Here is a 12,601-nt window from a genome sequence, read left to right as displayed (position 1 = left end):
CTCTATACTAAAACTATTCTCGTTTCTTGATGAAAAGCGCTTCATATACCAATCACAGATCCATGTCTTTTCTACCTTGCGTTTTATTACAGTTATACAGGATGAATGGAGAAGCAACCATACAATAGAAATAGAGATAAATCGGACTCTGGAAATACCGTGCTTTCAAAATATCTCCTCAGAAATCGCGTCTGAGTTCACCTTTGCATGGTTGGTGGTAAGTGTTGCCCTTTTCAGTGAATAACTTCAATGATCTTTAAATATTAATGAAGGGAAAATGAATAACAAATAATAATAGGGAAGGAAACATACTAGATGAGAGGCAGGCATTATGTGGAAGGTTGGGGAATGGCCGGGGAGGGAGCAGGGGGCGCTAGGATTCCTTCTAACTCAGCAAGGTTCCAGGTCTATGAATGCAGTAATTTAGAAATTAGTTCCTAAAGGTTAGTTTCTATTTTGAGCTATATACCAAACCATGATTATAGAGAGAAAAGAGTGTGAAGGTGCCCTGGAGAGGAGCCACGTCCAGCAGAAGTCCCTACTCACAAATATATGTTTTACCAACAACATCTGCAGAGGGATAGATCCTCTTTTCCCCACACCTTTCCTACTGCATCCTGGGAAATAGACAACATTGCTTTAGATCGGGAAACAGCACGTCTAATGCTTCTGAAATACAGGTAGAAAATACACATGAGAGATCGGGATCTGTATAAGAAACAGCCACTGCTCAGCTCCATTATTGCCACAGGGAGCTGCAGGCCCAGAGATATCATGTTTTATGACCAAAAAAAGAGCCCAAAATCTGGATTTTTATGAGAAATTCCCCAAGGCAAGCCAGACAAATGGCAGCCAGCTATTAAGCAACGCAATGTAGTAGAACTTTAATACTGTTAAGTCAGATAATGCAAGACTACCACAATTATAAAGATAACCATAAACACAATTTTGAGAATCACATGAGAGGGTGTTCATTTAGATGATCCAGAATGTGATCACATTAATTTTTAGATTACCATCACAGTACAAACACAAAATTGAAAAATTCTTATAGGACTCACAGATCTCCATGAATGTAGCAGCTGATACCGTTTGCAAAATACTGCATTCATGTGACCTATCATTCACATTACAAGTTATCTAGATTTTTGTGGACTCTTTTGGAAACTAGACCCTTCATTTAAAAAAATTTCTCTGGGGATGTGCCAAATCCAAACCAGCCGGCTTGCAGGTAGGCCTTAAAGTACAACCACTGCTGATGTTCTCACTGTCCAGATGCCTTCTGGATAGACAGTAGGATGAAAAGAAAAAAACTATTTTAAAATAACTTTCCCAAACTATTCTAAAATCTACAATATCTCTTTGTCATCTGTCAGAAAACACTTTTCTCCCCTTATAGGGTTTGGTTTCCAAAAACTTAAGGCTTTCTGGACACTATGCCTGTCATTAGTATGTGTCAATTTTCCATAACAAACATGATACAATGTGGTTCTTAGAAAAAGGTTAAAAAGTAGAGATGATCTCAAGATGCCAGAAACGTCCTAACCCAAACATCACAGTGATGGATGTGCACTCTCTGTGCCTCACTTACATTATTAATATTTCCCACCAGCAGGCAAAAAGTTTCCACCCTAATGATCACAAATTCACTATTGATAGGAATGATAACACTTAAATAATAATAAATAATAATAAAATTTAATAATAAATTTAAAAAGCTTCACTACAGAGAATTTTGCTGGCTAGTAAGTCGATCTGTATATTCTTATCTTATCTCAAGGGGGTGTAATCTGTTTTCCCAAACAAATGTAAAGCCTTCCGTCAGCCTGCCTTTTGTGTGACTCTGAGTTTCTCCAGAGCAAAAAGCTGCATCACTCACTTCAGAAACCCCGGAAGCCAGTATAGTGCCTAGGACAGAGGTGCTCAATAAATAGTTAATAAATAATTGAATGGATATGTCTCTCTTTGTTCCCTTCCCCCACGGTCCCATTCATTGTCCTCATATTAAATTGACGGTCACTACTTCCATGCTGGCGGTCTGATTGGTTAATGAGCAGCAGTTCACTAAGTACCAGTGACTAGATAACCAATAAGTCATCCTTTATCTAGCAGTTTTCTTCAAAGAAACTAAGAAAGCTATATATACATTATCTTTGGATCCTGGCAGGACATTTAGGATAAATGAGGGACACAGAGAGGGCACCTCAGGTCACAGGGAGAGAGAGTGAGTCCTAAACTTCTTTTAGAACCTCAAGCCATGCTGTCACTGTAAGGAATGCATCATGATATGGACAACTTGTGGAATCTTTTTGAAAGAAAGCTCTCTTCAAAGGGAACATTATATTGGCAAGTGTGCTGATTAAATTCCTGCTGTGCATTCCTTTTTTAAACGTCAAAATCTATTTGCTCCTCTGATTTACATCCATGCTCCACACTGTTGGCGGCTGTGGGAATTGGCAACTCTGAACGAAATCATTTAATGTCCTCAAATGGGGAATAAACTGCAGTGCTTCATGCCATGACTGTTATAGGTCTGCAGAGGACGTAAATATCCCCTCCAATCCATTTTTTCGTTCTATAGTCTCTTGTTAAACTAGCACAAGGAATCATAACATTAAGCCAATTGTTGTTACAAATATGACATAATGTGGCTTTTAGAAAAAGATTCAAAGGTAGCGGTGGTGAAGATGAGCTCCGGAGAGTGGAAACCTGCTGTAGTGAACTCAGTCATTCTGGGAAGCTTCAAAATGCCCCCCTTCAAGCATTGCATTAAACCCTGGAAACAATTTTACAGACTAGAGTGATTCTAATCGAGGTCCCTGGAAAACAACCTGGAAAAGTCAGGTCTTCTTGTATGTGGAATTTTACAAAATCTAATTAATTCAGTTATGACCCTCTTAGGAAAGGTTGTTACTGGGATACTCATTTATCATAAAAAAAAAAAACAAAAAAAAACGTTATTTGCTGTGTGTACCTGATCCCAGGCTAAGGCTATGTCAAATGCGTTCGTGGAGCAGAGCTTTTGCATCTGGGGAAGTTATATTCCAGGATTGTGCCTACACTGAGGTAGACCGGCATCAGGCACAAAGAGACAGTACATCCAGCGTTGATCCAGCATGAGAGGTCACTAATAAACACAAAGGGGTAAGCCTGCAGTGAACACTGAGAGTCCATGTGAATGGTGAGGGGATGTATAAGAAATCATAGAATGTGTATGGCATGTAGAAGATAAAGGACAAGCGATATTTTTCCCAATTTGGTCCTGGGGGACAAACATACAGTCATCAGAGAAATTCTGCAGGCTTGTTATAGGAGCTTCTAAATACACTCTAATATTCTGTTTTCATTCCACGCTATCATCCTTATTTCCCTCCAATAAGCATATTCTAATCTGTTTTGAGTGCTATATTCTGCAGGGATACAAAACTATATTGGACATATTTCCTACCATGAAATACAACTGTAACAGAAATGTCAAAAATGGCGGCATAGATGTAAAATAGTTTGATTCTGACTGGAGGGACCTGGAAAAGTTCTTAGGTTATGTTTGAGCTGGATAATCAAAGAACAGTTGGCCAGCAAACGACAGACATGGACTACAACAAGATCCTGGAGCCCATGAGTAGAAGTTGGCAGTGGGGGCAGGAGGAGGTGTCAGGGGAATATTTGTTCCCAAAGTTGGTGGGTAAAGAGAAACCCGTGATTTTTCTCTTCAAAGTCATGAAAAGAAGGAGAGGAATATTTCAGATTCAAACAGTTCAATATTAGTGATAAAGGCACATAACTAAAACCTAGATGCTTCTATTTCTTTACATTTTTATTTATAAATGTATCTTTTCAACATACTCTTCTTTAATATTTGTGATGTTTTATATTTAAACAAACTGCAAAATGGTACTATAAACAATGTTGGTTTCCCATGCCTATGGGAAGCCTAGCTAGCAGAATGTAAAACTGTCACCTTCTCCCTGATGGCAACTGACCCTAATTGTCTTCACCATAATCAAAAATGAAGTGCTGGCCAAGCTACAAAGTGTTGACAACCAATTGCAATGATTGGAAAAATATCGTCTGGTGCTCTGCAAAGTGAACGTGGGGAGTTTTGCAAGCAGCCTGCTTTGACAGCACTGACTGGATAGGGACTAAGTGGAGGAAATGTGAAGATAGAAAGCAGTTTGGAGATAAAGAAGTAGCAATCAATATAGTTAGCAGAATTTATTGAATGAGCTCTATACACTCAACACCTGCCATGTGCTATGGTCAACACAGCCAGCCCTGATACGGAGCTAGGGCCAGCCCAGAGATGAGATAATGCCATTAAATCAAATAGTACCAAGGTCCCTTTCCTGGATGGAAAATTCTGATTCCAGTACAAAACTAGGAAAGCCTCTGAAAGTTACTTTAGGATTTGACAGGTGATAAAGGGACATATAGGAGCAGTGTTCCATTATTCAATATGACCCCACCCATCCCTCATCATGCTGATTATTTTATGCAAATCCTGTACATGACTTAATTATGCATTTATTTCTCTTGTATGGGTCCTGATTTTGTATTTGTTTTTCTTGTGAATTTGTTCTCCTCAAATAGACTATAAGCAGAAAAGACAAGGACTGTTCGTTCCACTAGTTTTGTAAGGCTGTAGACAGCAAAGTCATCAACAGCATGACTTTTGGAGGGAAATTGTTGTTTTCAAGTGCTAACTACCACTTACTATGTCTGTGACCTAAGAGGTAGGATTAGGGTGAGGTCAGTAAGGCCCTCACCTTGGGTGCAAAATTTAAGGAAGCGCCAAAAAAAATCGGTAATCAAGATACAAATTTTAATAAAATATTTTTAAAAAATCATCATTTAGAGAAAATCCATGGTGAACAAAATATCAAAATTCTAAATAAAGTCAGGTTGTAGTTTGTTTGAGACCTTGCTATGCTGTTCAAGGAATGGTATTTTCCAATAAGCCTGTGTTTCCTTGGCCTTCACGGCATTGTGACCCCCTGGGCACATGTAGGGGAGTGGACAAAGCAGAACAGATGGAGCCATGTACAGCTTTATGAAGTTCTTTTTAAAAAATTTTTATTTGGAATTTTTATTAACTTTTTCTGCTTGGCCAAAATATAGGAGGATTTTTTGATAAGTGCATATAGGGCCACACATTTTTCCTTTTGTCTCAGAATTCCATGTGACCTTGGATATGTTGCCTAACCTAGGTTTTAGTTCCCTCCTCTGTAAAAGGGGATCATTATAGTATGACCTCATGGTGTTGTTGTGAGGTGTGAATAAGGTAACGCAACCAAATAACTTAGCACGGTACCTGTACCCAGTATGTATTAAAAATTAATTTCTAAGGGTTTAGCTTTCTGACGCTCCATAATTCTTCAGTTTAGTCAGGCAGAGCATGAACACCTACGTTGATCATCCCTGAAGCTGGAGGACAGAGTGTTTGCACTAAGTGGACATCTATTGACTGTCAGTGTAGGTTTATCATGTACGTTAGCTGGCAATCTACATTCCCCATTAGATCATGAGGGCCCATCAAATTGAGAATCCCACGAAGTTTTAGAAACTTTTGCTTTGAAGAACAAGAAAAACAGGCAAGAATAAAGACTCTGTATAAGACCCCCTACCAGTCTCTTTCTTGCAGACCAGGTTATCTGAAATCATCATTATCAAGTAGCAGCTGAAGGACGCTGTGGGACCCCTGTCACCAAGGGCCCTTTCAATCAGCATGTTGCCCACACCTCTGTAATCTACAACTTATAGAAAGCCCTCTGGCTTCCTGGAATTTCTTTTCTATTTTTCATTTCAGATACTCCAGGAAGTTTTTTTATTTGTCTTATGATGGTTTGGTTTTTATTGGTAAGTGTTGTCTCTGAAGCCTGGTGTCCCTCTTGATCCCTGGTCCTGCGCATCCCTGCTATTTGGTGCTGTGACTTACATACCCTCTTACTTTGTGTGACCTTTGAGCAAGCTATTTAACCTCAGTTCATTCCAGATTGTCATAAGGAGTAAAGAAGACTTGAAAGAAATTTGCACAGTGCCTAAGACATAGTAGGTGCTAAATTAATTTAAGCTAGTACGAATGTAAAATTTTAGTAGTTGTCATAGCACAATATTAACATTCTTTCTCCCTCTCCCAGCTCTGGACATTTCATTGTTTGCCTGCACTGGTTTTTTCCACCTCTCCTTCTCCCATTTGTTCCGTAGGCAGCCACTCACATACAGGTTCTTGCCTCAGCCCCTTTATAAATGGGGACTCTAGAAGCTCTCATGATCTCCTGATGTCATAGATTACAGGACACACTTTGCAACTGAGTCCATCTTTCCCAACGAAGGAATAAATCCCTCTTCTAGAAGAGTCAATTGCTCAGAAAAAAAAAAAGTTTGCATAAATTGGTTTTTTGTTGGTTTTATGGTATACCTTTCCTCCATCAATTAAACCACCGTGGCCAGTCACACTCAGGTACACAATCATGGAAAAAGCAGTTTTGGTCAGCAGTCTCCAACCTTAGCCTCTGACTGCCCTTCTTCCCACAACAAAGTGATAGATAGAAATGTTCCAAATGGCGAGTCATTGATTAAATGACCAAGAAGCATTTGAACTCCAAAATTCTCACAAAATCAGTCCCTGTGCATAGCGAGAGCTTTAAAACTTAGCCTGTTTACTGAAGGACCTGCAGGGGGAGCTTGCATCCTTAATTATTGGCTTCTACATCAGCAGATGCTGAGTGAAATGCCTTCTATTTTTTTTTTTGCTGTCACAACCCAATACTTAGGGCTCCTTTTGGGGTAACTGTCCCCAGAATATAAGCTCTCCCCTCTAATTCCCTGTACCCTTCCTCATTAGGAAGACAGCAGCACAGACTCTTAAGTCCTCCTTTCTGTGAGTATCAAGTTCTGTGCGTTGCTGCTGGAGTGAATCTTAAGCAGGGGATGGGTGTCCTCAGGCAGTGCTACCTGTAAGCTGCATGGAAAGCTGCTATCGTCCTACCCATATTCGTCTACAGAATTGTGTCATACATAAGAGCTTCTACTAAGTAAATTCTGGAAATATCTATATAAACTATTTGAGAAGTCGGCCTTCGTGTTTCCACTGTTTCTGACCCCAGTTCATGCTTGAATTCTCTCCCTCGCCTGCCTTCCATTTCTTCTACTCTGAATCTGTCTCTCTGTTAAAACCAGAGGTTCCAAATCACAGATCTCGTCTTCATTATTTCACAACTTCTTCCTCATTGAATGCATTTCTGTTCATCTTCTCCTTTTCAGTCCCCTCCATTTGCCCTGACCCCTGCACGTAATGGTTCATCTGTCGTTTAGAGTTAGAGCAGTGGGGCTCAGCCCTGGCTCCCCTGAGGACCTGTTAAAAGAATGCCCCTACTTGAGTCTCACCCCAGAACAATTGAGTTAGAAGCTCCAAAGAAGAAGTTTGTGCCTCAGAACGTTTTCAAAGCAACCCAGCTGAGAATACTGAGTTATACTGAAAGATATAACCCTTCCTCCACCCTTGTGCCCTCAAGAGGCTCCTCCTCTCTAGGCCCTTAGTCAGCACATTTACTGACATGGACCAACACTGGGTCACTTGTATGGACTAGAGGAGCCAAGTAAATGCTGATCTTGGAAACTGAGATTGGAAATTGCCTAGGGCGCAAAATTCACTCTCAGCTGCCGACCCTCCACTTACAAGACCCTGAGAGTGAGGGCCTCCTTAAATTTTACATCCTGGGAGCTTCTTTACCTCGCCTACTCCTGACTCTGAGCTAAAACAAGACCTTTTCTAAAGGAATGCTGGGAAGAGAGGACAACCATAATCATTCAATTCAGGTGAAGGTTTAACAGTACAGCTGATACAGCCTCCTCAACACATATTAGCAGTAAGATTTCAGAACTTGAAATGAGAATGCTGATCTGCCATTAGTCCCCAGTGCTGCGTCCCCCGAAGTCCCGTCCCAGATAGGCAGCTCATGGAAGTTTAGGAAGGGGAAGTTCTAGTCAGAAAAGCAGCAAGTTTAGTTCATGTTAGAAGAGGGTGACATGAGTTTTTAATTGAAAGTCAAGTGCAATGATACTTGCTCTAGTGACATTTTAAGTATCTCTTAATTTCAATTCTTCATTCATCATTTCTATATTTACAAGACGAATGAATTAACGCACGTGGAACACCTAGTCCTGTAACATGTGGGATAGTTGAGTGCTCAGTAGCTAGTAACTATTTCTCTCACCAGGAGCATAACGGAACACAGGAAACACTTATCACCCAAGATCGCCCCATCAGCAATTCCACGTTATTTAAAGACAGAGTCAGGCTAGGTACAGACCATGGACTCCGCCTCTCTCCAGTCCAAATCCACGACGACCGCCGGAAGTTCTCCTGCCACGTTATGGTCAGGCCTGGCAAAATCTTCATGAGCACCATCACGGTCAAGGTTTTCGGTAAGAGTTTTTGTTCCCTGAACTCCCTGCCATCCTGCTGGCAATTTCTCCTGCCTTGCTCTCCCCTGGAGAGGAAGTGCCCTGTGAGCTGGAGAGCAGCCAAGCAAGGGTAGCTATTCTGGAGTCCTGTTTGCCCTGATACTTGCCATTCACGTTGAGGGTCGGAAGTTAAAGAATGACGACTCGGTTAATAAAATAAAATCACAAAGAAAGCCATGGATGGGTCAATTTCCCATGACCATCACCTTACGTGCAACTTTAATGTTTCTGAAAGAATATTACAAATCTCTTTAATTATGACTGCCAAAGTATAATTGCTTAGCTGTCTAATTGTCTTAGGTGCTTTCTGGAACCAGACAGAATGAGGCAAGTGTGCGAAAAGTAAGGTGATAAACACAGCTCCAAAGAAACTCTGCAGGAGTCTCCCCACCCTCCCCTCAAGGCCACCTTGGGAGGAGAGACTGTCCAGCTCCTCCAGCAAACGAGCCGGCAGGATGGCCCTCTGACCCTCTGTTCACAGGAGTGCACAACTGAGCTGAACTAGCCACTGTGGCCTCACTCAAATTGCGGAGACTCTGCAGGGTGCAAATTTGGGGGGAAAATGTGAAAATTCTATTTTTCTCAGTCATGCAAGGAAATATTAATAAGCAGCAACCTCTGGCTTTGGATATTTTTTCATCTTTGTGACCAAGAACTGTGGTTTTTAAAACATCATTTTTAAATCAAGGCAAAAAGGAAAGCAGTGATGTGGATGACCAATTAATTGTTTCTCAAAATGAGGTAAACAAAGAGAAAAATCACTTGACAAAACCTAAGGGCATGGGCTGCTAGGAGTTTTCCTCGGTTCCCTGAATGACAGGGCAAGTGAAACATCTTTGTTTATACATAAAGTCTTATTGCATTATTATTAGAGTTCACACAATTCAGTATTTTGGAGGAATCACAAACCTTTCAGTTCACAAAGATGGAAGTAATTATACCAAGATTTATTTAGTTTGAAGTCTCTTGCTTATAGCTTTCCTTATGTCTTTCTCTTTGGCTCTGGCCCTTTTTCTCCTGCCCTCCCTCCCTCCTTCTCTCTTGATCTCTCCTCAGGGATGGGCTAGGAAGTAATCAATTGCCCCTGATGAGCAGGTTCCTTATGGAGCGTGAACAATGCCCTGTGAAGAGCTCATCTCTTTGATCGTTTATGACCATCCGCTCACTTATGGGGTGTAACTCTCTTAGCACAAACATGAAACTGACTCATCTGGGCTGACTATTGGCAAATCAATGGAGGCAGCCATCCAGGATGTGAAAAGGAATATCAATTCCAAGTTAGACGAACTGGGTCCCATTGGACTAAGGGCTTTTGCACCATAACTTGATCTAATTGCCTTGTCAACATTTGAAGCATGTCTCATGTCTTCTTTAACTCTACTTCCCTTAGCAGGTATCACCTGCCATCACAAGTTTGCTCTCCTCCACTCCTCAGCACTAAACCTGATTGTCTCAGGTCTCAGAAAGAATCTGTCTCTATCAACCTGCAACTTTTAGCAATTGTTCTTTTCTTCACTTTACTGATATTTGTTGCTAATAGAAGGTCAGAAATACCCCTCCTGTCCTTAGTGTTTTAGGGTTGTATCTAGGTTTGGGTTCTCCTGGAAGAAACCATTGAGACAAGGATTTGAGTTAAATTAATTTGTTTGCGAGGTAATCCTAGGAAACGTTAGAAGAGGAAGGAAGGAAAGATCAGAAGGGAAGGAAGATAATAAAATGTACTCTATCAAGTCAGTTCTCAGTGTGGGCTTAGAGCTCACACCCACTGGGAAACTCTGGGAGAACATACATCAGAGTGATCCCAAAGGAAGGCAAAGAAGTTGGGATATTATCCACCAGCTCCCCATGTTATCATCATTAACTTTCTAGGACTTCCATTTTGGTCTACTTGTGGACAAAGTCTGCTCCTGTAACCCAATAAATCCTTAGGAGAGAGTTATAGGTATGCCCAGCAAGAGGCCTTCAGTAAGTAGAGGCCAAGTGGATGTAGCAGCACTGACAGCACCTGTGAAAAGGGGCTGCAGTATTTTTCCCGCTGGTTCATAGAGGGCTTTGTCTGCTATGCTCAAGATCTTATTGGAAGCCACTTCGGTTCAACATGATGTACTCACTGTCAACTTTGCGCTGGGCACTGTAAGTGTTGGAGGTGGAGAGATGAATAAAGCAGTCTGGCTTCAAGGCACTTACAATCTAGCAGGACAACAAAGTCACCAAAATAGTCCCTGAATGCTTCTAGTGCCAAGCTACCAAACAAATATCCAGTGTTTTCCCTGTCCCCTTCAGGGGCCTATAAATTATACCTTATTTCTAGGCCTTTGGGAACACAGTATACTCTCTTCTCTCTCCCCACCACCCGCCCCTCCCCTCCTCCACATTCCCTATTTCACTTGACTCACTGATAATCACCATTCAAGTATCAGTTAGATGTTACATCTTCCAAAAGCCTCCTCTTTCCCTCCAACGTCAGGATAGAATTTTCTTTTAGAAGTTTAAATCCTACACGTCCTCAATTACTGTACTTATCTCAGTGTGTTCTAATTTCTAGTTAACGTGTCTGTATTTTCCATGAAAATGTAAATTTCTTGAGGACAATGAGTATGATCTGTCTACCTTTGTTTCCTACGCATCTAGTGTGCTGCTGGGCACACAGTAGGTGTTTAATAAATATTTGATGAACTTTGAATCTTTCACACACACACACACACACACACACACACACACACACACGTAGCCAGGTAAGATGGCATTCAGTGCCACTAACTGTGTTTTATTTGCCTTTAAGCTAAGCCAGAAACCCCCGTGATTGTGGAAAATAACTCCATGGATGTCTTGGGAAAGGTGAGTCACGTTAAAGCCTTTGAAAATCTACGATACAATATGCCAAGGTATGTCGGGTTGCATCATTGTCCAGAATGTTTTCTCCAAGGTCCTGCTTCCTTGGCCCTCAGCCAATTAATTTCTAGTGGAGATGAAGGGAAGCTGAACTGATTCTAGAAACCAAATGGGAATCCTTACTTTTCGACTTCGGGTTTTCAGAACACTGGATTTGTGATACTTAGTTCTTAAATTTCCTGGAAAAATTTGTCTCAATAGTTTAAATTTCTCTCTAATAAAAACTGAAGTAGATAGTGAAGGAAAAGCAGGGCAGAAAGCAGTGTGAATCCTGGTGTAAAAATAAGGTTTTTGCTGAGCTGACATTTAATTTGTTCTAATCCATTTTCTGTACCAGCATTCCCGTTGTTTTTATTTTGAAGTAATGAGAGGAAATGTGGCCTTCTGTATGCCTTCAGAGCCCTGGCTACGTCCTAGGCAGTAAAGAGAAAAGGAAAAGTGAGCAGGGCCCTCTGACTTCAATTTCTTGTAGGTCTTCCCAGCCTCTAGTCATTGCCATTGGGATCAGGGCTCATTTGCCAGCTCCTCCTCTTGCCGGCTGTGACCTTGGGCAAATTACTTCATGTCTTTGTAGTCAGTTTCCCCATCTATATGAAGGGGATAAGAAGAGCATCTGCACGTTTTTGTTGTTTTTAATAATTAAATGAAATAATGTATGAAAAGTTCTTAGTTTTGCATGGCATATAGGAAGTGCTCAATAGACATTATTGTTGTTGGGACTATTATGCATATTAAGCAGCTGGCATTATTGTGGCATTACGACTTCATTCAAGCTTTTCAAAACCCAAGTGAAATAAATATTCTTATTAATTCTCAAACATTTCCCTCTTACATGGAATGACAGAAAATTATACCCATAGTCTGGTTTCTTCTAGCCCCAAGAACATTAAATAACTTGTGATTTCTGCTCTCGCTGAATATCAGTCATTTAACTTGACAGCTGCATACAAATCATAGTTCAGACTCTGTGGGATGGTTTTAGATGAGTGTATGCATGCATTATCCAAGCATTTGTGTCTTTTGTTGATTTTATGTATTAGCCTCTTAGATAATTGCTGTTGTAGTCCTGAGTATATAGAAAAAGATTTTAAATTTTTTGTTCTGCCACAATTAATTTCTAATTTTATTGGTGGACTTCATTTCAATAGTTCAAATAAGACAAATAATCTACAGGTACAATGTTTGGTAGACGTTTTTGATTCTTACAAGGATTTCTCGTGGGTTCTCGGTGCCAGAGTTTACA

General features: G+C 40.7%; 1 protein-coding gene across 6 annotated transcripts in view; it reads left to right on the top strand.

Annotated features, from left to right (window-relative positions):
• The window catches only part of CD96 (CD96 molecule), an 86,885-nt gene that overhangs the window by 22,459 nt on the left and 51,825 nt on the right, over window positions 1-12,601 (top strand). For all 6 annotated transcript variants that reach the window (XR_011428851.1, XR_011428850.1, XM_014732900.3 and 3 more), the window contains exons 3-5: window positions 93-217; window positions 8,220-8,427; window positions 11,249-11,304. Coding sequence is in view for 4 of the 6 variants with exons in the window: in XM_014732900.3 (XP_014588386.1) it covers window positions 93-217; window positions 8,220-8,427; window positions 11,249-11,304 (389 nt within the window). In the remaining 2 variants the exon portion in view is untranslated. The remainder of the gene's footprint in view (window positions 1-92; window positions 218-8,219; window positions 8,428-11,248; window positions 11,305-12,601) is intronic.

The sequence above is a fragment of the Equus caballus genome, chromosome 19, assembly GCF_041296265.1.
Source record: "Equus caballus isolate H_3958 breed thoroughbred chromosome 19, TB-T2T, whole genome shotgun sequence".
In the NCBI taxonomy this organism is placed as follows: Eukaryota; Metazoa; Chordata; class Mammalia; order Perissodactyla; family Equidae; genus Equus; species Equus caballus.
This window is presented reverse-complemented; position numbering and strand designations above follow the sequence as displayed.